The sequence below is a fragment of the Salvia splendens genome, chromosome 5, assembly GCF_004379255.2.
Source record: "Salvia splendens isolate huo1 chromosome 5, SspV2, whole genome shotgun sequence".
NCBI classification, from domain to species: Eukaryota; Viridiplantae; Streptophyta; class Magnoliopsida; order Lamiales; family Lamiaceae; genus Salvia; species Salvia splendens.
This window is the reverse complement of record NC_056036.1, coordinates 38,911,371-38,936,234: the sequence shown is the minus strand read 5'-3', so window position 1 is coordinate 38,936,234 and position 24,864 is coordinate 38,911,371. Positions and strand designations below refer to the sequence as shown.

Sequence of the window (24,864 nt, the reverse complement as noted above, 5' to 3'; positions counted from 1 at the left end):
AAATAAATTAATCTAGTTAAACCACATAGCTAGGCAGCGGCAGATGCCTTTCTACAATGGAAAATCCATAGACAAAATTCACGCAACTAATCAACCTACAATATATTCCTTGAAGCCACTATACATGCATATGGACTATTAATCATTTCCAAAAACGACAAAATACGTGGATTACAAAGTGATGATCACAATCAATTGATGAGTAGCACAGCTTCCTATAAATAGTATCAGATACATACATAGCAATAACAAGAGATTTAGGGATGGATATGGAGTTGAGTTGCAAGGATTTCAAGGTGGGGAAGTGCGAGGGCGAGAAGCAGATCGACGGAGAGACTCTGCCGCTGGTGCTGCAGCCTCCGAGCGAGGGCAAGAGCGAGGTCAAGTCGTTGCTGGAGGCCTTGGATAGGAACAAGGAGTGGTTCGACGATATGATCACTAAGAACAGCGCTGTTCTCTTGAGGGGATTCGACGTTCAGAATGCCGTGGAGTTTAACGACGTCATCGAGACCTTCGGTTGGGAGGACATCCGGTACGTGGGTCCCGCTCCACGCACTCACGTCCACAAGAGGGTCTGGACGGCTAACGAAGGCCCCCTCTCTGAGTTCATTTACTACCACCACGAGATGGTCTTAGTAAGTATTTCGTCCAGAACCAATAGTCTTTTTTTTTTTTTTTTGGTCTGTCTCACAAAACTTATAATTCACCAATTTTTCTCTTTTTATATTAAAATCCGTATTTTCTAATATTAAGACTATTGGTAGTGAATGAAGGTGGTGTAATATCACTGATATCTAAAATTTATTATGTTCTTCTAGATAAAGGAATTCCCAAAGAAGGTTATACTATTTTGTGAAGTACCATCACCGGAAGGCGGTGAGACGCCTTTCGTACCGAGTTTCCGGGTGACAGAGCGGATGGTGCAGGAGTTTCCGGAGATGGTGGAGGAGCTGGAGAAGAAGGGGCTGAGGTACACCTTCACAGCTCTGAGCAATGACAACACGGGGTCGATGAGGGGTCGCGGTTGGCAAGATGCCTTCGCCACCACGGACCCTGCCGAAGCCGAGAGAAGGTAATGTCTTCTCTCACCTAACATGTTTTTGCTATCTAGTTGTTGAATGATCTGAAAGTTGGGTTGCGTGTTCAGGGCGAAGGCGTTGGGGATGGACGTGGAGTGGCTGGCGGATGGCGGGGTGAAGACGATACTGGGGCCGAGGTGCTTGACAAGGGTTTTTGAGGGCAGGAAGGGGAGGAGGATGTGGTTCAACACGCTTGTCGGGATGCACGGGAAGGACCTCAGCTCTGCCACCATGGCCGACGGGTCTGAGATACCGGCCGATGTGGTCAAGAGATGTGAGGAGATTATAGAAGAGGAGAGCATCCAGTTCAAGTGGCAAAAGGGTGATGTCCTATTCTTGGACAACTATGCTACACTTCATGGTAGAAGGCCTGCACTTCCACCTAGAAAGGTTTTGGTTGCTACTTGCAAATAAGATCCCAATCACCCCAAAATAAGATGCTCTTTATTACCAAAACAAAGCCCTCTCCTCTCCTCTCCTCTCCTCTCATCGCAGGGCATATATACATGGGCATCTACATTCCTACCAATTACTATAAAATAAATTTAATCTTTTGAATGATTAATTCGTTCACGATAAAAGTACATACTGATCAACCGTTTAACACCGAGGAGAAAATACTTCAATTCTTCATTACCTTGCAGTATAAATACATCTCCTATAAACGATATATATAACAGCAACTAGCACACCTCTACTCGTAGCCTCTTCAACTTCATGTCGATGAAAATGGGAAGGATATAACAAAAGAGGAAGATCAACGACTCCTATCCCTTCACTCTTAAGTTTAACACTAAAAATCACAATCACAATACAAAGACATTACACAAAAGCTTATACGCTGATCACGGTCACTAGGAAGCTGGACTCTGCATGCTGCGCCCACGCCCCCTATTTACATATCCATAACCTCCTCCTCCTCTTCCATAGAAAGACCCACGATAACGACCACCACCACGATATGGTCCCCGGCCTCCTCTACCAACTCGATACCTTGAATATTCTCCAAATGTCTGCACACAGCAATAAAATCACTGAGAGCCTATCGCATAAACCAAAATACTAGAAGAAAGATAATCAGGGTTTGGACATATATATATATATATATATACCTCTGTGTCTAACTTTATTTGCTCCGAGTATCTTGTTCTTCCATGATTAGGATCATTGTTCAGGGCATTGGAAGAAAGGGAGTCAAAGAAGTCATCCTTATTGTAAATAGGCTGCAACAACCAGAAACATAATTCAGCATTAGCATGAAATCTTTTACAAACTGCTGGGTATCAAGTTGAGCATTGACTAAAATTGACCTTGACCTTGACCTCAGCATTAGGCAATTCAACATCATCCTCATCCTCTCGATCTTCCTCATCACTGCCATCACCGCGACCTTCTTTATCCTTAGATTGCGGCCTATTACTTTTTCCCAGATGGCCCCAAACTTCGTCCTTCTTGAATTTCTCATTCATTGCCATAAAATCAAAATCTTCAGTAAATTTCATAACTGGCCGCTGGTTCTGCAAGGAAGTAAAATGCTCTATTGTGAAATTGTAAAACATTAACAAAGGAAACAGTAACTAAGCGTAAAACAAATTGATGTATGTATGTGATTGTAAATATGCATGCAAACAGAGATCTTACCCCAGATCCTCTTCCGCCACGCCCTCCGTAATTGTTACATGCATAATACGGGCCTCCATTTGGCTATGGGAAATCAAGAAGATACAATATTAGCTCATAAAGTCTAGTAGTATCAGATATTCATATCAATTTAATTGTTCATAAATCAATAATAGGATAAGAGTATCCAAGTTAATAAACATTATGATCTACTACCCAACACCAATCGGCTCTACAATTATTTTAAATTCAGTTCCAAACTCATCTTTCTACTGCCATTTAACAAGGTTTTAAATATGGAATTCCAATTGAATCGCAAGCTCTATACATATTTCTCAGACTTTGCTCATAATTAAAAGTCAGGAGAACATACTAAATGAGATGTATAGGAAAAAGAAGATAACCAACCTTGTGTGCACGAGCATTTGGTGGCAATGGTAATATAGGTGGTTGAGATTCCGCTGCTCCAGGAGCTGATGATTCAGCCACAGGCTTTGATGACACTTGAACTACTTCCACATCCTTATGTGTTGTTTGTATAGATTGAGGTGCAGAAGCAGTAGATAGTCCAGACTGTAACAGATGCCCTGGGGTTATCAAAGAAGGTGGTGGAGTCTCGATTCGACCGAAACCAGATGGCCCAGCATTAGATGTTACAGGCTGAGATATGGTCTGCTCAGGCACAGCTGCAGGGACAGGTACTACGCTCTTGCTAGTAGCGGAAGTTGTTCCTGCATTGTCAGGAACAGAAAATGGAGCCAATGATGGCAAGCTAGAGCTCAGCATTGATGTAGAGATGGCAGAAACAGGAGCCTTGTTTGGCAACAGATTGGCCATTGTTTCAGATGCTAAAGAAACTGGTTGCAAAGGGGGCAGATTTAAAGACAAAGTTGATGCAGGAAAACTGCTAGAGGGAAAACTAGAAGAACTTGTACTGTTAGGAATAAATGAAGAATGGTGATCAGTCAAAGTAGAACTGGGCAGGCTAGATGCAGCTGTTGGTAAAGATGAATTGAAAGCAGGAAATTGCATCTGTTGCATAGACGAAGTAATTGACATGCCAAGAGGCGGCCGAAGCAAGGACTGTTGCGACAGTTGTGGAAGAACATTAGGTGTGCCGTAAAATCCCTGCCAATACATTGGCATTGGTAAGCCACTACCATTAGCATTAGGTGGAGTTGGGCCCCAAGAATTCAAGTTCCCTCCAGGTTGATATAAAGGCAGGCCACTTTGGAAATTTGACCCAGGGAGTCCCAAAGCTTCCCCTCCAGTCCCATTAGGACCTGTAGGCAAGCTTGTAGGTGGGGCTGTCGGACGTAGATAATGCGACTGCATCAGAACTCAGACTAATTAGAGTAAATTCTTTCATGCATCATATCATGAAATACATTGCAGTACTACGTGCCTGAATGATTGCAGGATCACTGTTAATAGGTGGTGTAGTCTGAACTGGAGGGGAAGCTTTGACCTGCAAATCCTGTGGAAATAGACAAGTAAAAACTTTGGTCTGAAATGAATTGAATGAGGAAATGCAATTCCCACATACAGCAAAAGTAATGGATAAGGAAATAAACCAAAAATGAGTCTACACACAAAATGTGCCAAATTAAAAGTGGATACAATATAACAACCTGAGATGAAATTATGAGATGAAGGTACCTTAATGTCAGTTCCTCTAAACAGTATGTATTCATAAATTTTTTCGCTAGGAGGGACTTGAGGTCCATCCTTTTTCCGCCCTTCTGTTCCAAATGATCTCACTGCAACAATATAAATAAAGATAATCAATTAATTTTTTAATCTAATATGAAAATCAATGACCAAGGAACAAGTTCGAGTACACTACTATTCTCATATATGGGCATGTAAATGAAGCCTAACATAAATTACTATGAGATGAACCAAACAGTCAAAATCGATAAAGCCCATTCAACAAGTAAGAAGCAAGAGCAGTGTTGTCAGTTGAAACGCCACTGTAACTATCAATAAAAAGTTAAGGATTGTCTAGTCGAATCAAAAAGCATCCTTGATTTCTGATAAGTTATAAAAGCATGAGACAAACTCCAGCTACTTAGTTAAATATGCACAATAATGAAAGGTTAGACAAGTTAGTGCATCAAAAATGTTTCGACGATTATTCATCATTTGACGATATGGAATACTCATTATAAGCAATGATTAGAGATCATAAGTTGAATTGCGATAAACATATATCGACTTCGGACACATCTGACAAAAGCAGGCTCTCTCGAGGATAAAAATGGTAATGCTGACAAATGCGGCGAAAAGCATATGCTACTCAATATCTGGCACACGGAACGTGAAAATTCCGAAAGTTAAACAAGCGAGCAATACAGCTATTGAAAGAATAAATAAATGGTGATCAAACCAAATCCAAATTAGCTGCAAATGTAAATTTGAGAAACGCATAAAATAAAAAAGTTCGACGATTTCTGCAAATTAAATAGCAGGTTCTTCATTTGCTCTCACCGTTGCGTAGGCCGATGCTGGACTCCTCAGTGTTGATGTTGTACAGTATACCTTCGTATCTGATCTCACTCTTTGAAGTCAAACTAATCAAGCTGCCGATGTACGAATCCGCCGATGCTCCGCCGACGCCAGATCTACCGCTCGACGCCGCCGTTGGAGCCTCCGCCATCATCCAATTCTTCTGCTGATTCTCTAAATATTGCCGGTTATTTATGCAAAAAATTGAACAATCATTCTCGCATATATGCAAATTTCTTTCTAGATAGACAATTTTCTTCCATCGTTTTTTTCTATTAATAAGTTAGGGTTTTCAGGATTTTAATCTCAATGGATATACATTTATAAATTGTATAACCACATTAAATGGGGATGTTTTACAGTACCTTTTGTTAATCGGTTGAATTTTATACTGAAATATCAAAATAATTCTACCTCCTCCCAGTATTTAAAGAGTCATTTTAACTCAGCAATATTTTAATAAATTGATAGATTCTGAGAAGAAAAATAAATGGAGAGAGTAAGCAGATGTGACAAATCATTTTTAGTAGCATTAGAGCACCCGCATCGAGACACCGATGAGGGTGTTCCGTCGCGTCTCGTAGCTCGGGGGAGGGGCGGTTGGCGTGCTGTCTCGCCACGCGCATCGGCCACGTGACGAGCAGCGGTTGGGGCGTGACGCCCACTCGTCGGCTTTGCGAGTGGGCATCGTTTTTAGGCTATTTTTAATTATTTTTTAAAAAAAAATCTGAAAAAAAAATTGACCTTTTTCGGCCATTTTTTAACCGTTTTTTTGCAAAAATTTTTTTCTTTTTTTCTCACATTCATCTATAAATAACTAAATTCCTCCACCATTTTTTCCACACACAAACACTACACTCTCACAAACACTATCGTATCATCTCTCTTTCCTCTCCAATTTCTGCAAAAATGTCTGGTGACGGAAACTTCGGCGGCGAGGGCGGCGGCTACGACTTGAACGCGTTTGTCGACTGGGGGAGCATGTACAATGTTTTGGGTGCTTCCGGTTCCGGTTCGTCGGCGTCCACACAAGGCTCGGCGATGTCGGCGTACCAAACGCCATCTTTTCCAGTTGATGCATACTATCGTCCCCCAAGTCTGAGTAGCACGCAAACGCAGGGATTATCCCAAATTGGGGAGGATATTCCGGAGGAACACACTTCGGAGGCGGTGAGGACAGCGGCCGTCATCCGTACACACTAGCGGAGACGATGGTTCTCTTCGACGCTTGGATCAGCACGTCGAAGGATTCCATCCTCGAGAATCAACAAACCCAACCCGCAAGTGTTTTTGGGATAAGGTCACCCAAGTATACAGCGCAAAAAAGCCGATGGGGGCCTTCAGCCGCAACCAGAAGATGCTTCGCGCTCATTTGAGCGAGCCGACATAGATGTCAAAAGATTTTGTGGGATCTACAAGAGGAAAGCGGAGCAATACCAAAGCAGAGCCAGTGGAGCCGACATTCTGGGAGCGGCTTTGAGAGTCTTTAAATCTGACACCAAAAAAGAGTTCAAATTTCCCGATGTTTGGGAGACGGTCAAACATCTTGATAGTTGGGCTAGCAGTGTCGATTCCAGCACGGGCTTGAGCTCGAAACGCATAAACCATGCGGCGGGTGGCCAATACTCGTCTAGTGATGGCGGTGAGGTCAACGCCTCACAAGAGGTTGAGTTCCCGACATCCGATGCAGGGGGCTCCTCTGGTACTCGACGTCGGCCGCAAGGGAACAAGGCGGCGAAGGCGGCTAGAGGGAGGGGGAGGGGGAGGGGCCGAGGCGAATAAAGCCAGGCGGGCCGTCCTCCCTAATGTCCATGTACTTCACCGTCACGATGGCTGACACTTCCCGCATGACGTCTGCCCAATATCAAACCCATCTTGCCGGCATTGAGTATCTGGCAAGTCAACTTGGTATTCCTCCCCCATCTAGCTTGGGTGCACCGCCACCGTCTTCGGGGGATGATTCGTCGGCGGAGTAGTTTTTATAATTTAAGTGTGCAATTTTTAATTTCTAGTATTTTAAATTATGACTTTTTTTATTTATTTTTAAAGATTTTAATTATGTGTTTTTTTTATTTTTTAGGATTTTTAATTGTAATTTTCTTTTATTTAATGAAGTGTGTTTTTATTAATTAAATTTGTTGAAGATAAAAATAAAAAATGAAATTGAATGAATAGTTAAGGGATGAGATGGTTAAGAGATAGAGGGATGCATGTGTTGTCTCTTAGTTAAGAGATGGGGTAAAAAGTGCAGTGGGGCCCATGAATAGTGAAGGGATGAGACGGTATTGAGACAGTGATGCAGATGGCCTTAGTTATTATGGATTGTGAGTGTAAAAAGTTTATAGAATATGAGATCCACATATTAAATGCAAAAAAAAATAGTAGTAAATGTTGTGGATAACCCAAAATAGTACTACTAAAATGGTTATTTAAATAGTGGACAGAGTATTATTGAATTGGGTTGAAGAACTAGAGCTTGATATTGTAAATTGAAAAACGATATCGATATTTGTTATGACCAAACAAAATTTACATTTTGAATTATCTCAATTAAATCATATTAGATTTGGATAGTATGTTATGTTGTGTGGGACAAAATAAATTGTTGTTTAAAAGTTATTGAATTGAAGGTCAAAAGTAGTCATACTTAAAGCATTTGTAATGCAGCTCCACCTGGGATGGCCGCCCGGTGGGGCTGCACGGGGACAATGAGAGGGCGGCTCGGCAAACCGCCTCGAACACGGCCGAAATGCCAACCATTGAACCTAATTTTCCTTTTTTTTTTGTTTCTTTATTAATTTAAATAATTATTTTCTTCATAAATATCCACATTTCGTTCTCATTTTTCACACCTTACTCTCTCTTTTTACACCTCAATGTTTTATCTATCTTCAAATTCGTCGGATATGGATCAAAGTGCTTAGGTAGCGTTCATGGCCTATGCATACGCATTGGGGTGAGATTTGAACAATTCGAAAACTTGGATTATTCCGAAGAAATATTCCATTGAGGAGACGAAGGCAATTGCTATGGACACTTTCCATTTGTCTGAGGTTGAGCGAGCTCGCCGAAACAAGGTGATCGAGGAGCTCGAGAAAAAAAATGGGATTTTAGTTTTTAATTGTAGATTTTAGATTTAAAACAATATAATTTCCAATTTCAAGTAATCTGAAGTAATTTTTCTTTTTTTAAATGATGGATGTGAAATTGAGTTCGGCTGATAATGAGGTTGAAAGTATTGCACGTGTTGGGACAAAATGACAAAAACTGATGTGATAACTAAAACAATTGAGTTGAGGCTGAAATGGAGCAAGAGAGGGAGAGAAACATTGGATATGCGCAAATCGACATTCTTATAGTATATGAGATTTTGCGAATATGAATGCACAGACATTATTGAAGAAAATGGGGGATTGAAGAAGTGAATCATCAAAAGGGTGTACAGAGGTAACTCGCTCAGCGTTGCAGCTATAGAAACGAGTTGTGAAGATTCAGTTCTGTTATAGGCAGCAACATATGTGGGTGAGGTAGGTCGACGCCACCGCTGACCAATTAGTGCTGCCGGAATCACAATCATAATACAAACATTACAAAAAAGTTTCTATGCTGATCGTCACTAGGAAGCTGGACTCTGCATGTTGCGCCCACGTCCCCTATTTACATATCCATAACCTCCTCTTCCATAGGAAGACCCACGATACCGACCACCACCACGATATGGTCCCCGGCCTCCTCTACCAACTCGATACCTTGAATATTCTCCAAATGTCTGTCAACAGCAATTAAAATCACTACGAGGCTATTGCAAACCAAAAAACTGGGATTGGTAGTCAGGGTTGGAGTTGGACATATATACATACTAACATACCTGTGTGTCTAACTTTATTTGCTCCGAGTATCTTGTCCTTGCATGATTAGGATCATTGTTCAGGGCATTGGAAGAAAGGGAGTCAAAGAAGTCGTCCTTATTGTAAATAGGCTGCAACAACCAAAAACATATTTCAGAATTGGCATGAAATATTTTGCAAATTGCTGGATATTTCAGTTGAGCATTGACTAAAATTGACCTTGACTTCAACATTAGGCAATTCAACATCATCCTCGTCCTCTCTATCTTCCTCATCACTGACATCACCGTGTCCTTCTTTATCCTTAGATTGCGACCTATTACTTTTTCCCAGATGGCCCCAAACTTCATCCTTCTTGAATTTTTCATTCATTGCCATAAAATCAAAATCTTCAGTAAATTTCATAACTGGCCGCTGGTTCTGCAAGGCAAAGTAAAATGCTATCAAATTGGATTTTATTTACTACAAAGGAACCAGTAACCGCGCATAAAACAAATTAATGTATGTATGTGTGAGTGTAAATACACATGCAAAAAGAGATCTTACCCCAGTTACTCTTCCCCCACGCCCTCTGTAATTGTTGCGCGCATAATAAGGGCCACCATTTAGCTAGGGGACAACAAGAAGATACAATATTAGCTCCTAAAGTCTAATATCAGATACTCATATCCATTTAATTGTTAATAAATCAATATCAGGGTAAGAGTATCTAAGTTAAAAAACAAATATAACAAAAAAACATTATGATCTACTATCCAACACCAATCGACTCTCCAATTATTTCCACTTCAGTTCCAAACTAATCTTCTACCATATAACAAGGTTTCAAAAACTGAATTCCAATTGAATCGCAAGTTCATACACATTTGTCATAGACTTTGCTCAAAACTAAAAAGTAAAAATTAAGAGAACATATTAAATGAATAAGCCCATGCGATGCGTAGGAAAAGATGATAACCAACCTTGTGCGCACGAGCATTTGGTGGCAAAGGTAATATAGGTGGTTGAGCTTCCGTTGCTACAGGAGCTGGCGGTTCTGCCACAGGCTTTGATGACACTTGAACTACTTCCACATCCTTGTGTGTTATTTGTAAAGATTGAGGTGCAGAAGCAGTAGATGGTCCAGACTGTAACAGATGCCCTGGGGTTATTAAAGGCGGTGGAGTCTCTATTAGACCAAAACTAGATGTCCCAGCAATAGATGTTACAGGCCGAGATATGGTCTGCTCAGTTACAGCTGCTGGGCCAGGTACTACGTTCTTGCTAGTAATAGAAGTTGTTCCTGCATTATCAGGAACTGAAAATGGAGCCAATGATGGCAAGCTAGAGCTCAGCATTGATGTAGGGATGACAGACACAGGAGCCTTGTTTGGCAACAGATTGGTCATTATTTCAGATGCCAAAGAAGCAGGTTGCATAGGGGGCATATTCAAAGACAAAGTTGAAGCAGGCAAACTGCTAGAGGGCAAACTAGAAGAACTTGTGCTGTTGGGAATAAACGAAGAATGGTGATCAGGCAAAGTAGAACTGGGCAGGCTCGATGCAGCTGTTGGTAAAAATGAATTGAAAGCAGGAAATTGCATCTGTTGCATAGACGGAGTAATTGACATGCCAATAGGTGGCCGAAGCAAGGACTGCTGCGATAGTTGTGGAAGAACATTAGGTGTGCCATAGAATCCCTGCCAATACATTGGCATAGGTAATCCACTACCATTTGCATTAGGTGGAGTAGGGCCCCAAGAATTCAAGTTCCCTCCAGGTTGATATAGAGGCAGGCCACTTTGGAAATTTGACCCAGGGAGTCCCATAGGTGCAGAATGGGGACCAAGATCTGCTAAAGACCCATTAGGACCTGTAGGCAAGCTTGTAGGTGGGGCTGTCGGAGGTAGATAATGCGACTGCATCAGAACTCAGATTGATTAGAGTAAATTCTTTCATGCATCATATCATTAATGATGTTGCAGTACTACGTGCCTGAATAATTGCAGGATCATTGTTAACAGGCGGTGTAGACTGAACTGGAGGGGAAGCTTTGACCAGCAAATCCTGATGGAAAATAGACAAGTAAATCTTGGATCTAAAATGAATTGATTGAGGAAATTCCATTCCCACATTCAGCAAAAGCAATGGTTAAGGACATAAACCAAAATGGGTCTATTGACAAAATCTGCCAAACTCTAAGTTGATAGTACAATATAACAACTTGAGATGAAATTGGGAAAGCTCTAAACAGGAATAAAGGCATTGCCGTGCTGAGTGCTGAGTCACATCCTGAAGAGACAAACAAGCATCAAATCAAATAAATACCTTTATATCAGTTCCTCTAAACAGTATGTATTCGTAAATTTTGTCGCTAGGAGGGACTTGTGGTCCATCTTTTTTCCGTCCTTCTGTTCCAAATGATCTCACTGCAACATTAAGATAATCAATTAATAGATATAATTCAATATGAAAAATAACGACTAAGGAATAGGTTCGAGTACACCGCTATTCTCATTTATGCCCATGTAAATGAAGCCTAACATAAATTTCTATGGGATAACCAATCATTAAAAATTGATAAAGCTCATTCAACAAATAAGAAGCAAGAGCAGCATTATCAATTGAAAATGTCAAATGATCAATTAAAAGTTAAGAATTTTGAAGTTCAAACAATAATGCATCCTTTATACCTGACAAGCACCTCAAAAATACACATTTTGTAAAAGCAGAAGACAAACTCCAGCTACTTGGTTATATATGCACAACAATGAACGGTTAGAGAAGTTAGTGCATCAAAAGCTTATCGACAATAATTCACCATTTGACGATAAGAATACTCATTATAAGCAGTGATTAGAGAAATCATAAGCTGAATTACGATACGCATCTGACAAATCGAACTCTCTCGAGGATAAAAGGATACTAATGGCTACTGAAAAGACAAATGCGGTGAAAACCCTATGCTACTCAATATCTGCCACACGGAACGTAAAAATTCCAAGTTCAGCGAACAATGCAGCTATTGAAAAATAAAGAAATTATGATCAAGCCGAATCCAAATTACCGGTAAACAAAATTTGAGAAACGCATTGAATAAAGGTTCGACGATTTCTGCAAATTAAATAGCAGGTTCTTCATTTGCTCTCACCGTTGCGTAGGCCGATGCTGGACTCCTCAGTGTTGATGTTGTACAGTATACCTTCGTATCTGATCTCACTCTTCGAAGTCAAACTAATCAAGCTGCCGATGTACGAATCCGCCGATGCTCCGTCGCCGCCAGATCTACCGCTGGACGCCGCCGTTGTATCCTCCGTAGCCATCTTCCAATTTCTTCTGCTGGTTCTCTAATTATTGCCGGTTTTTTATACAGAAAACAAGCAATCATTCAAAAATATATGCAAATTTCTAGAAAGACACTTTTCATCTGCTATCAAAAAATTAGGGTTTTCAGGATTTTAATCTTTCGTTGTGGTATTAAATGATGATGATGATGATTGAATAGACGATTTTATAAATTGGGTAACAACATTAAATGGGGGTAGTTAATATTATCTGAAATACTATTGAATAGTAGTAGATGAGTATATTTTATTGTGAATTAGGAGTAGGTATGATGTGTATATGGTTGGTTGAATTTTTAGAGCTTGATATTGTAATTGTAAATTGAATAAAAATGAAATCAATATTCAATATCATACTGTAGAACTGTTCATGACCAAACAAAACTTATATTTTGAATTATCAATATTAAATCGGATTGAATTTGGAAAGTATATTGTGTGGGACAAAATAAATTGTGATTTTGAATTACAATATCAAAAGATTCACTTACTCAAAATAAATTGTTTATATGGTTCGATATTACTATTGCTTTTAAGTTCGATTTTATATGAGAGTTTTTTTAAATACTCATATTAAATTAAAATTGAGGAATAATTTAACGAGTAAATCTATTCTCATACTTTTACATACGAAGTGTCTGTTCGGTTCTATAGACAAAATAATATTAATATATACTATAGGATAAGTTGAGATAAACTTTGTATACGACTAGATAGTATTGAATTCCATATTGTTGTTTGGTTAGTAAAACTACATCTATCATCTTAGTAAGATGTTTGGTACGTAGGACTAAAAATAAGATTAATTACAAATAATTTAGTTTAATTCATTATTTTAAAGATAAATTAATAACTGAAAAAAAAATTAATTTATTAGCAACGCAAAGTTAGTAATTATTGTGCATCATATTTCAATTAATTCGTCCATCAAATGTTAATTAGTTAAGTGAATAATCAATTAGTACAATCGACACTTCATCATCCCTTTTATTCTTTTTAGACGTATACACTCTATTAAGGTGCGTGTATTCCATAAAAAATGACAAATGCTATATGTGACAGTAAATTTATGAAGTATAAATAAATAAATGAAAATGGTTGTCTCCTTCTCCAACCCAGACCATTTTTCTCCTTCGAACAAGAACATTGGTGGAGAGACGAGTGAGAGGCGAATATTTAGTCGTACGGGGGTGGGCTCTGATGGTTAGTCACGAGATTTGGTAGAAAATGAGTATGTCAAGACGGGCCGAGATCCATAGTTGTGGGCAAGATTAGGTGAAAAGTAAGAACTGAACCGCCGATTACTGAAGAATGTAGGATTAAATTTGTGTTATCTGATAAATTGAACGAGGCTTAAATTGATAAGAGTAAATAGTTTGAAATTTGAAGTAGTTGAGAGATCAACAACATTTTAGCGTTGAAGTAGTAATGCTAATTATTTCATGACATTATGAAGTAACAAAGTAAGTAAAAACATGCCCCAAATTCGGTAATCAAATCAAAAGGGTTAGATAAAAGTGTTGTCGAATTATTTTAGAATTGCTCTGTTGTGCAATCCACGATAATAATTATTGTATTAAGTTAATAATAAATGATTATTAAAATGTAAAATTAAGCTGCATACCATAATTATATAAATTAAATTGAAAAGTACTATAATGAAGTTTTATAAATATACTATTATAAGAAATCTCATAGTAAAATATATGATGATAAAATACAAATATTAAAATACAGCAAAAACTATTTTTTTCATATATGTTACTCCCTTCCTGATAAAATAAAAATATTAAAATACACCAAAAATAATTTTTTTCATATATGTTACTCCCTTCATTTAAAAGAATATGCATTTTGGGTTCGATACGAGTTTTAATGCAAAATTGGTAAAGTAAGAAAAATGTAGAGAAAAAAAGTAATTAAAGTATAGTTAGTAGAGAATGAGATCCACCTCATTAGAGATAAAAGAGTTTCCAAAATTAGAAACTGCATATTCTTGTGATACGAACTAAAAAGAAAATAGTGCATATTATTATTGGACGGAGGGAGTATTGCAGAATAATCGTATTACTAGAAAATGATAATCGCTCCCATATATTTCAGAGGTACAATGCCGCACTGTCGCATCATCACACTCGTCGTTAAATTATAGTACTATCGACTCATCTAATCACACCGCACCACCTTGTTAATGATGCAGCGCCATTATGAACAAGGGGTACATCCATCCAAAATATTATGATAGAAAATTTATATTTCGCGAGAATGAGAGATGTGAATAAAATGAAAAATGAATTGTATATATAGGGGTGAAATAAATTTTTTTTAATATTGCACTCAACCCGCCCGACGGCCATGCCTTTCCCTGCGGCGATTCGCGCGCAATAGGTGCCGTAGGGGGCGTCGTCCGCACGGATGACACCCCTATTGTGAATGCTCTAATGAGAATATGTAATTTTTCATATTTAACTCTTCTTATGAATTTCCAAAGTACCCTTTTTTATTAGAACGTACACCTTTGAAATTTTTCCATATTTAACTCTTCGTATGAGTTACCAAATTTACCCTTCTAAATCCACGAATGGAATAAGGTCATCCGCCAACTGCTAAGGGCATACATGTAATAGTAGCACCGCCAAACAATTCGAATATAGTCCCTCACCACAACAGAAAAACTGAGACAGCTTCGCATCCCTTTCTCCCTTTGAATATTCCGTCCATTGATAGCTTATCCGCGTCCCACTCAACTATCGGCACCCTCTAACGTGTACTTACCGGCCCTATCAATTTCCCGAGCCATTGTTCGAAACATCTGAATAAGGGTTCGTCCAATTTTTTCAAGAATCGGAACTAAGGTGCTGAGCCTTCATCTCAATTGAAAGCCGCAATGTTCACTCCGAAGCGGCAGTGGCAGGGGCCGTCGAGAACGCCCAGGAGTGAAGCGCATAAGCCAAACCCTACAACCGTCAAGGGCAAATTGGTGTCGTTTATTGACGACCCTGCTCCACCCCCACCCCCGCCCCCGAGGGGCTTGTTAATTGACAATGAGGATAGAGTTGAGATGGAGAATATGGACGACTGGAGACGCTTTCGAGAGGTGGGGTTACTGGACGAGGCCGCGATGGAGAGGCGTGATCGGGATGCATTAATGGAGAAAGCCCAGAACCTTGAAAGAGAGGTTAGAAAAGCTTAATTTTCACTTATATGAGAGTGCTTTGTTTATTCGTTTAATTTTATTCCAAATGTTCATTTGGTTGCTACTTGGTTTCGATTTATTTTGTGATAATGGCTAATTGTGTGGTAAGATTTTCATATGCCTAAGTATGATGCCTGCTGGAAATTTGCCATCTCATTGAGGAATAAAGTAGTTGCTACATACTGTCCTGGTGCAATAGGAAACTATCTAACAGGAATTAAGCCCTTGTAATATTGTACCATGCTATGAATGATAAATATATTGAGATGAGACATTGGTAAGGTGAAGGAACTCTTGTTAAAGATGAAAGAATGGATTTTGTTTTTGATTTGATTTGGTAATGTATATTGATCTTGTTAAGATGCATTAGATAGTGGAACTAATTTTAAGCTTATTTTTCTGTCTGGCAGCTTCATGATTATCAGTACAATATGGGGTTACTACTGATTGAGAATAAAGAGTGGACTTCAAAGCACGAAGAAGTTCATCAATCTCTTCTAGAAGTGCAGGAGCTTCTAAAGCGTGAAAAAGCAGCTCACTTGATTGCAGTTACTCAAGCTGAGGAACGAGAAACAAATTTGAGAAAAGCATTGGAGGGTGAGCGACAATGTGTGGCAGAGGTGATTCATTTTTTTTCGTTGTAAATTCAATATGTATGGTTTTTGTCCTCATGGAATGCTAAAATTTACTTTTGGCAGCTTGAGAGATCTCTGCGTGAGATACATGCCGAGCATGATAAAATCAAGATAACGTCTTATACGAGGCTGGCTGATGCCAATCATTTGGTGGCTGGAATTCAAGATAGCTCTTTGGAGGTGCAACAAAGATTGCTTGCTGCTGGTGCAAAGCTTGCTGAGGCCAGCCGGAAGAGTCTAGAGATGGAGAGGAAATTTCAGGAGGTTGATACGCGCGAAAGTGTTCTTAAAAGGGAACGCATGTCCTTCATATCCGAGTATGATTAATGCGATGACTCACTTGCTTTTCTTATTTGATTGTGGCTCATGCTTTTGTTTATAAATATCTTTGTCTTCTGTTCTAGGCGGGATGCCCATGAAGCAACTTTTTTGAAGCATAAAGAAGATATGCGGGAATGGGAGAGGAAGCTGCAAGAAGCTGAAGAGAGACTTTGTCAGAATAGGAGACATATTAATGAGAGAGAGGAGAAGTTAGTTGAACTTAATAGGATGTTGAAGCAGAGAGAAGGTGAATTTGTCGAAGAACAGAAGAAGGCCGAGTTGCTAAATTTAAACCTAAAGAACAAAGAAGACGAGATCAACAAAAAACTTTCTGAGCTGATCCAAAATGAGGAAGTAAGCTTCTGATTGATTAAATCTAGTTTTTAAACTTTACTTAATAACTTCTTATGTCTAACTTTGGTTTGACTTCCCTGCAGAAAGCTGAAGCTTTTAGATCTAATTTAGAGATGAAGGAAAAAGATTTAAGTGCATTGACTGAGAAGCTGAGTGAGCGAGAGAGAGTGAGTTGTTTTCCTTAGTTTCTGTGCAAATTTATATATTTAGCTGGGTTTTATTTTGTTTAACCTGCTTTAATAAACCAAATAATTTACAGTTATTAGTAATGGTATCCAATGATAACCCTTGTTCTGCATTTCCTTTCCTCAAGGACAAGATCTGTTTTGCCTAGTGACTTCTCAATGTTGGAAAATTCGTTCTAGATTTTGGAAAATTCATTTGTGGCTCACTTTATTGATTTTGCTTAATCTCAGTACCATAATATTGAACTTTAAATTGAATTCATATCTGTAACTCAAACTTAGGGAATGTAACAGCTATAATATGCATTCCTTCTATATAATGTTTATTGTTGTATCTGCAATCAAGCTGGTTATTGTGTAACAAATAAAGTGGGATTGAAAAAGAGAGATTACTCTATTATTGCTTAATCCCCCTATTCATGCTGTTTAATTTCCTTGTATTTCAGATGTTTCTTTGACTAAATTTAGTTCCTTTCCATTTTATTAAGAGTTGTTAAATGTTGATCCATATTGCAGATGGAGATTCAGAACCTTGTTGATGAGCACAGAGCTGCATTTGAGATTAAAAAGCAGGACCTTGAAATAGAACTGGAAGATAAAAGAAAGTTGCTTGAGGATGAGCTAAGAGTCAAAACAGATGAATTGGTTAAGAAGTCAAACGAAATTAGCCATATGACGGAAAAATTGAAAAAGCAGGAGCAGGCTCTGGAGAAGAAGTCAGAAAGAGTCAAGGAGAAAGAGAAGGATTGTGATGCAATGTTAAAGGGGCTGAAGGAAAAAGATAAGACCCTCAAATTGGAGGAGAAGAATCTAAACTCAATTAGACTAGAAATAGTTTCTGAGAAAGAAACTTTACAAAGTTTCAAAGATGAGCTTGAGAAGATGAAAGCTGAGATTAGTCGGACAGAATTACAGATTCGTGATGAAACAGAGAAGCTTAGAATTACTGAAGAAGAGAGGGAGAAGCATAACCATTTAATACAGGAATTGAAACAGGAGATACAGAGGTACAATCGTCAGAAGGATTTGCTTTGTAAGGAACGCGATGATTTAAAGCTAGACAGGAAGAGATTTGAGGAAGAGTGGGAGGTACTTGATGAAAAAAGAGCCGAAGTTACCAGAGAGTTGCAACAACTTGATGAAGACAAAAAATCTTTTGATAAATTCAAACACTCATTGGAAAAGAAATTGGAAGATAAAATTGCAACGGAAAACTACATCAAGGGGGAGATGGAAACTCTTAGACTTGAGAAAGAATCATTTGCTACCACAAAGAAGCTTGAGCTGTCAATGTTATCAGAAAAAGCTCGGCACGAGCACGATAAGTTACTTCATGATTTTGAGACTCGTAAGAGGGATCTTGAGGCAGAAATGCGAGATAAGCAAGAGGAGTTTGAGAAATCTCTTCAGGATAGAGAGAGAGCATTTGAGGATAAGATTGAGAAAGCGTTGCAATATCAGTCATTTGATGGACGTTGCAGATAAAGAAATGGAAAATATGAGGTCAGAGAGAAGCAGATTGGAGGAGCAGCAGCTGGAAATGCAAAATGACATTAATGACCTTGGTGTTTTATGTAAAAAACTCAGGTCACAGAGGCAACAATTTATCAATGAGAGAGGCCGATTCGTTTCTTTTCTTGAAAGGATAAAGAGTTGTCAAAACTGTGGGGGCATGGCAAAGGACTACATGCTAGATGACATTCTTATATCTGAACTGGATGAAAACGAGGCTTCTCCTCTTCAGGCAATGGGAGAACAAGTTCTGGAAAAAGTTGCTTCATATGAAATGAAGGCTAATAGAACTCCTGGTGAGAATGATGACAAATCTCCAGATTCTGGTGGGCGTATTTCCTGGCTTCTTAGGAAGTGCACTCCGAGAGTCTTCAAGTTGTCTCCGACCAAGAAAGTTCAAGACATGCCTTCTCAAAACTTGGACCAAGCATTGTCTGATACACTGGTCAGTGCTGCTCAAAATGTTGGTGAACCCAGCATGCCAGTTGGAGCTGCAACTGAATCCGATGCTCCTGAAATATGGCGTGCGGCACCAGAAGTTTCAGAAGACTCCAAGCATTCAGAGATGCCGAATCGTAGACGAAAATCTGCTCGAAAACCAGGGAATGTAATCCATAGAACACGTTCTGTTAAAGCAGTAGTTGAAGATGCAGAAGCTTTCTTGAGAAGGACATCAAAAGATGGTGAGACAAATAATGACACCCCTACTTCTGTCAACGAGGAAAGTCGAGGAGATTCTAGCCTTGCTGGTAAAGGAGCCAGTTCTGTTCGGAGAAAGCGAACTCGTGCAACATCTTCTAAAATGAGTGATGGAGATGAAAGTGATGGTCAGTCAGCAAGTGTGAGTGTGGGTGGCCGCAGGAAGAGACAGCAAACGGCTGCTCCAGTGGTACAAGACGCTGGGAAGTCGCGTTATAACCTTCGGCGCCATACAGGGTTAGTCTTTAATCTTACTACACATTGACGAAATAATTACTACTAGTATAAGAACTGATGACATCATTTTTCAAATTGATTAATTAAGTCCTTTGCTACGTCTAAAAAATAGTTTTTTTCCTTCTTATCCCCAGTAAAGGCAAGGGTATTGCTGCCTCAACAGACACTGAGAAAAGATCAGATAAAGAAGCTGGTGATGCTGCTGCATTGATGGATAATGAAATTACTTCTACACCAACTGAAGAAGTCGCCAGTCAGAATGGGAGCCCTGACGATTCGGCCCAGGTTGTTTCTCATAAACGCGTACAAACAAAGATGGTCATGGTTGATAGAGTAGTAAGGGTAAGTCTCTGCTTGATCTTATGATGGCATTACGTTCCTAAAATCATTTCACATCGTTCCTAAAATCATTGCATATCGCGATGCAGTTTGTGCCATCGGAAGCCACCATTAATAAAAACTCAAATGCTGTCAAGTCCACGAAGAAAAACGTGGAATAGTCAGTGAGGAGGTCAGTGGCACTCCAGAATACAGCGATGAAGTTGAGCACAGCAGCCCATTGCGCGAGGAAGAAGAAGAGGAGGAAGACGACGATGAAGATGACGATATTCCCGGTGAAGCTTCAGTGCCCAGAAAGCTTTGGAAATTATTTACATCGTGATAGCCTTTCTTGATCTTCATTTTCGATGTATTAGAGCTGCACAAGGTTAAATGTTGTGTGATATGCATAGGTGAGTAGTGGATTCCGAATTGTTGGGGATCACCTTTATGTTTAGAACCCTGCAGCATATTCGGTTTTGTAATCAAGCTCTTCTCCAAATACCTCACTCTTTATTTGATTTTTTCAAACCAAGAATAATTTTGTTAAGGATGGGAGATTTTTTTTGGTACTACTTTTTGTCAAACTTTTGCAACTGTACTGTAAATAAAGCCACCTAAAGTTAGTAAATGCGCCTAAAATTATCATACCCTCCTAATAAATACAGAGTAGGAAACCTTCGTTAATGTCCTAAAGCCGTTTGTTTGACAAATAATTTCCAAGTTTTGTCTTGAAATAATTCAATCTACTAATGTTAAGGTTGCAATTATGTATCTGCTCAATAATTCTTGAACTATATTTTTGTAGCGGCGAAGTCACACCCTATTCATGTTAATTGAAGCTAATTAATAGTAGTAGCAAGTAGGGGGACCTTCTTGGTGCACATGGCAAGAAATGGCCTGAAAAAAGAAGCAAGAAAAAGACCCAATTATTTTCATCAATCCCATAACAAATACAAATCCAGAAAAGCAATGGCCAATCACTTTCCCCTATTAAGTGACAAATCATCAAAGAAGAAATAAAATCAAATGCCAAATTTGGGAGCATTAATCTTTTTATCCTTTTATAAAATAAACTTAGAGAAAAAAAGCACGAAGTTGAGAAAATGACTTATCACAATGTAAGGTCTGGAAAGGAGAGATTATAGAGTGGGCTAGCCCTCTCTCGCTCTCCCTTTCAATAGCCTTTTTTTGCCCTTTTCCCCAACACCAAAGCCTCATTAACTACCCATTAAACTGCATTTATATCATTGGTCCCCTCACAAAAAAAACATAGTACAACACACATTCGTGTGTGCTGTGTGTGAATGCATACATCTTGCATACAATATGCAATTATATTTTGGTTTGCTGTTGTTACTATTGTTCTAACCACATAATTGTGCATGAACAGTTTCAAAAAGCAATAATTTAGCTCTGCCTTTTTGTGCAGTTGGGGTTGAGAATTGACATTACTTTGAAGGTTCTGTAATGAAATGCAACATATTAATTGAAGCCCACTATTAATTACAAGAGATAAAAAGAGTTGTGTCCAAATTTCAAAGACTCTTTCCACCATGTCTGAATTCTTACCCACTCCTTTTGTCCTCTTTGATTACAGTAAAATCTGTTTTGAACCCAAAAGCCCAAAGGTGAGAACTAATTCCCTCGAGACAAAAACTACCTTTGCCTTGCATGTATTTAAATGCCCATATTTCACTTTTGATTTCATACCCCATCTCCCTAGAAACCCTTTTAATCAGAAGCCTAGATGCCTATATCCAACAATAAATCCCCCAACTGTTTATTCATTCACTCATTAAACTACCATCCCATTTGCTAGTTGCATTGGTTAATCACTTTGTTTTGGGTTATGCTAACCATATTATAACGATTGATATTACTTCCATTTTGGAAGTAGATCTCTTTGTACAAACTAGAAGATGCAACTTTTTTTTGATCAATTTCTTGTTTCTTTGCCACTGTGTAGATCTTAGTATATTATTGAAGTTACCACAATTGCTCTGTATATTGTCTCTTTTTCGAACTGACAACTGTAGTAAGCTGAAAAGATGCAGCAGGCCTCCTCAGACTTCTGCTAACTCTGCCTCTCTTACTATGCCCCCTTTTCATTACTCCCCATTTACTACCTTAGATCTTCCTATAAACTCTTGCAAGAATCGAACTCTAGCCTCCACTGCTTTCTTGTTGCAATCCCACTTTGAAAAATCCCATCTTTCCACATTTCATTCCTTCCAAATCCCACCTTTTGCAACTCCCGGCATTTAGTTCTCTCAGAGTTTACTTGATGCCCGAGAAATTCTACCATTTCTTGAAAAGCCCATTTCTTGGTTGCTGGTTTCTAACTTCCTTTTTATCTGGGCTTTAAACAACCATGAAAAAGATACAGTCTTTGAGCTTCCCAGTTCTTTTTGTGTGCTTGCTTCATTTCACTTCGCCATGCATCGGACAGGAAGACAGCAGCATGGGTGCTCCGATGAAGACAGCCGAGCAAGAAGCTCTGTATAATACTATCCAAGATTTTGTTGGAAAATGGTGGAATGGTTCTGGTCTCTATCCAGATCCTTGCGGTTGGACCCCTATTCAGGTCTCCCTCTCTCTCCACAAAGCTTTCCACACATTTTCTTGAATCTTTTGTCCAGTTTCAAGGTTCTACATGAAGTAGAATGCCCATCTTTTTTGAGTTGCAAGAGCAGTCAAATTTTGGTCAGAGCTGTGCCACTTTTGTGGATTCCTTACTAACTAAAACTATGTCGTTTCTCATATTTATGGGCAATGCCAACTTTTGCAGAATCTTTCTTTCGTTCAAGACTTCTACTTTCTATTTCTAGTGTTATTCTCCACTACTAGAATGCATTACATCGTGTAAGAATCTGAAACAAAAAAATATCTTTTGCTTGTGCATCTCCACTCTTTCTATGGCAAAATCTGTCTGTAGTCAGTTATAAAAAACAAAACTTGCTCCAAATTGTCTATATGTTCATAATCCGCACGAATGAAAAATTTAATCTTTGTGTAACTATTAATGCAGGGAGTTTCTTGTGATTTGTATGATGGATTTTGGTACGTGACCGATTTGAGCATTGGACCTGTTCATGACAACTCTTTAATCTGTGGTCAAGATGTGGATTTCAGCCCCAATTTGTTTGCACTAAGCCATTTAAAATCATTATCCTTCTTCAATTGCTTTGTCACGCCACGCCGCCGCCCTGTATCGATCCCGGCCGGTAATTGGGACGTTTTTGCTGGAAGTTTGGAGTCGCTTGAGTTTCGTTTGAATTCCGGCCTAACCGGACCGGTTCCCGAGATTTTTGGGGGTCTAAGGAATCTTCAGTCTTTAGTGATGACTGAAAATGGCCTAATGGGGCAACTGCCCGAGAGCATTGGCAATTTGGTGGAGTTGAGGCGTTTGAATCTTGCCGGGAATTCATTCACGGGCAGGGTCCCGGGCAGCATTGGAGGGCTTAACCGTCTCTTGATTCTCGATATGAGTGGGAATTTGCTCTCGGGTACCTTACCCGCAACTCTAGGAGGGCTGACGGCCCTATTAAAGCTCGACTTGAGTGGTAATCAACTAGAGGGCGAGATTCCGAAAGAGATTCGGAATCTCAAGAATCTCACCCTATTAGACCTAAGTGAAAACAGATTAAGTGGTGGATTGGGTGAAACTATTCAAGGATTGAATTCATTGCAAGAATTAGTCCTCTCAAACAATCCCATTTGTGGTGACATAATAAGTATTGGATGGCAAAATTTGAGGTGTATCACAGCTTTGGAGCTGTCCAATACGAGCATGACAGGTGGCATCCCAGAATCTCTTGCAGATTTGAAAAGTCTAAGGTTCTTGGGTCTGAATGACAACAAGCTAACAGGGGATATACCTTCAAAGATTGAAACTTTGCCTAATGTTAGTTCAATCTATCTCCACGGCAACAATCTAACCGGCAAGCTTAATTTCTCAGAGGCTTTCTATGGGAGGATGGGGCCGCGGTTCGGGGCATGGGGCAACCCGGGCCTCTGCTATCAACCCGAGGAGCTCGAGTCAGCCAGTTATGCACCTTTTGGGGTCAAACCGTGTCGAGTTCAAGTGATCAAGTACGGGACCAGCTTCCGTGATCCCGCGTCGTCGACGCCTTCTTTAGGATTCAATGTGTTTGGTGTTAGTAGATTAGTTTTGGTTGGTTTTGGCTTTGCAACATTTTTAAAATAGGCCAAATTTCACGGTTGTAAATGTGATGGTAACTAGGGAATCAAGTTAATTGAAGTCATTACATTTTATCTTTGGAAATGATGAATGAAAACGACAAATAAAAAGGGGAAATTAAAATTGGAATAATCAAGAACAGATTTGTTGATGGTAGAGATGGGTTATTAATGTGGTGAAAGTGAAAGGAATGGGAGGAACAGGCTGTAGATTTGTTTTGGAGATAGGGGTGGATTTCTGAAACAAACACAAGTCACATAAATTTAGGCTGTAATAGAAATGTGGTCCATGAAAGTAGTGTATATAGATTGTGTTGATGATGAGTGGTGGACCATTTCAAGATACAAATTACAAAGTGCAGACTGATTCAAGCTGTCAGAATTCTGGATGTGGTTTTATTTCATTTCAGAATTTCTTGCTCTAGGTTATGTATCATTTCTTGATTTTCAACTTTGATTTTAGTGTTCTGTTTTGGCCTCCATGGTCCCTAGCATACCTGGCAAAACCAGTCCTTCATGCCCAAATCCATGCTCACTCCCACACCTTAAAGTAGTCTTGTTTCATTTTTTGTGTCCATAATACTATCTTTATGGTAGACTTGTTCCCCGATCATAAATCATAATTGCAATAGTTTAAAGTTAAAACTCGAGCAACTTTAAAACAAGATTATTTTTTGAGGTAAACAAGGTTTTGATTTGATGGTAATAATATTTAGGGAAATAGCTATGTGAAGTTAGTGGATACTTAATGGCTCCGTTAACAAAAGAGTTACACCATGGTCAAATGCAAGTTGCTAGAAATGTAACTAAAACCACATCTTAAAAT

At 39.1% G+C, this 24,864-nt stretch overlaps 5 protein-coding genes across 7 annotated transcripts; 3 read left to right on the top strand and 2 right to left on the bottom strand.

Annotated features, from left to right (window-relative positions):
• Window positions 1-269: 269 nt before the first annotated feature.
• Window positions 270-1,598, top strand: LOC121805904 (clavaminate synthase-like protein At3g21360). Its single transcript, XM_042205936.1, has 3 exons — window positions 270-635; window positions 819-1,072; window positions 1,148-1,598. Exons 1-3 carry the CDS (start codon window positions 270-272, stop codon window positions 1,491-1,493), a joined length of 966 nt encoding a protein of 321 aa, XP_042061870.1. The 3' UTR covers window positions 1,494-1,598.
• Window positions 1,599-1,678: 80 nt separating this feature from the next.
• LOC121805902 (protein decapping 5-like) lies at window positions 1,679-5,557 on the bottom strand. 3 transcript variants are annotated; one of them, XM_042205935.1, is made up of 8 exons: window positions 5,190-5,557; window positions 4,359-4,459; window positions 4,105-4,176; window positions 3,108-4,028; window positions 2,721-2,783; window positions 2,402-2,596; window positions 2,192-2,302; window positions 1,679-2,092 (listed from the first exon to the last, which is right to left on the bottom strand). In XM_042205935.1, the coding sequence occupies exons 1-8, from the start codon at window positions 5,359-5,361 to the stop codon at window positions 1,934-1,936; spliced, it is 1,794 nt and encodes a 597-aa protein (XP_042061869.1). In that variant the 5' UTR covers window positions 5,362-5,557; the 3' UTR covers window positions 1,679-1,933. The 3 variants fall into 3 exon arrangements, with proteins under 3 accessions (XP_042061869.1, XP_042061868.1, XP_042061867.1); XM_042205934.1 differs by having other exon boundaries at window positions 2,396-2,596; window positions 5,190-5,556; XM_042205933.1 differs by having other exon boundaries at window positions 2,390-2,596; window positions 5,190-5,555.
• A 3,046-nt stretch (window positions 5,558-8,603) lies between these two features.
• Window positions 8,604-12,598, bottom strand: LOC121802040 (protein decapping 5-like). The gene is made up of 8 exons (XM_042201579.1): window positions 12,186-12,598; window positions 11,363-11,463; window positions 11,030-11,101; window positions 10,018-10,953; window positions 9,602-9,664; window positions 9,275-9,475; window positions 9,076-9,186; window positions 8,604-8,976 (listed from the first exon to the last, which is right to left on the bottom strand). Exons 1-8 carry the CDS (start codon window positions 12,355-12,357, stop codon window positions 8,824-8,826), a joined length of 1,809 nt encoding a protein of 602 aa, XP_042057513.1. The 5' UTR covers window positions 12,358-12,598; the 3' UTR covers window positions 8,604-8,823.
• Window positions 12,599-15,071: 2,473 nt separating this feature from the next.
• On the top strand, window positions 15,072-20,385 carry LOC121805850 (nuclear matrix constituent protein 1-like). Its single transcript, XM_042205865.1, is given in 10 exon segments — window positions 15,072-15,556; window positions 15,985-16,194; window positions 16,273-16,526; window positions 16,614-16,884; window positions 16,968-17,051; window positions 17,586-18,520; window positions 18,522-19,517; window positions 19,652-19,859; window positions 19,946-20,014; window positions 20,017-20,385. Coding segments are annotated over 10 exon segments (3,480 nt in total). The 5' UTR covers window positions 15,072-15,265; the 3' UTR covers window positions 20,179-20,385.
• Window positions 20,386-21,528: 1,143 nt separating this feature from the next.
• LOC121802131 (piriformospora indica-insensitive protein 2-like) lies at window positions 21,529-24,143 on the top strand. Its single transcript, XM_042201710.1, has 2 exons — window positions 21,529-22,422; window positions 22,867-24,143. Exons 1-2 carry the CDS (start codon window positions 22,210-22,212, stop codon window positions 24,043-24,045), a joined length of 1,392 nt encoding a protein of 463 aa, XP_042057644.1. The 5' UTR covers window positions 21,529-22,209; the 3' UTR covers window positions 24,046-24,143.
• Window positions 24,144-24,864: the final 721 nt, after the last annotated feature.

Excerpts from the sequence above, each read along its gene's own strand:
- LOC121805904 (XM_042205936.1), top strand. The coding sequence starts at position 270 with ATGGAGTTGAGTTGCAAGGATTTCAAGGTGGGGAAGTGCGAGGGCGAG. Across the intron at positions 636-818 it reads ACCACCACGAGATGGTCTTA|ATAAAGGAATTCCCAAAGAA; the intron begins GTAAGTATTTCG and ends ATGTTCTTCTAG. Across the intron at positions 1,073-1,147 it reads CCTGCCGAAGCCGAGAGAAG|GGCGAAGGCGTTGGGGATGG; the intron begins GTAATGTCTTCT and ends TTGCGTGTTCAG.
- LOC121805902 (XM_042205933.1), bottom strand. The coding sequence starts at position 5,361 with ATGATGGCGGAGGCTCCAACGGCGGCGTCGAGCGGTAGATCTGGCGTC. Across the intron at positions 4,177-4,358 it reads TTAGAGGAACTGACATTAAG|GATTTGCAGGTCAAAGCTTC; the intron begins GTACCTTCATCT and ends CTATTTCCACAG. Across the intron at positions 2,784-3,107 it reads CAAATGCTCGTGCACACAAG|CCAAATGGAGGCCCGTATTA; the intron begins GTTGGTTATCTT and ends GATTTCCCATAG.
- LOC121802040 (XM_042201579.1), bottom strand. The coding sequence starts at position 12,357 with ATGGCTACGGAGGATACAACGGCGGCGTCCAGCGGTAGATCTGGCGGC. Across the intron at positions 10,954-11,029 it reads ATGATCCTGCAATTATTCAG|TCGCATTATCTACCTCCGAC; the intron begins GCACGTAGTACT and ends GTTCTGATGCAG. Across the intron at positions 9,476-9,601 it reads GTGGGGGAAGAGTAACTGGG|AACCAGCGGCCAGTTATGAA; the intron begins GTAAGATCTCTT and ends TTTGCCTTGCAG.
- LOC121802131 (XM_042201710.1), top strand. The coding sequence starts at position 22,210 with ATGAAAAAGATACAGTCTTTGAGCTTCCCAGTTCTTTTTGTGTGCTTG. Across the intron at positions 22,423-22,866 it reads GCGGTTGGACCCCTATTCAG|GGAGTTTCTTGTGATTTGTA; the intron begins GTCTCCCTCTCT and ends CTATTAATGCAG.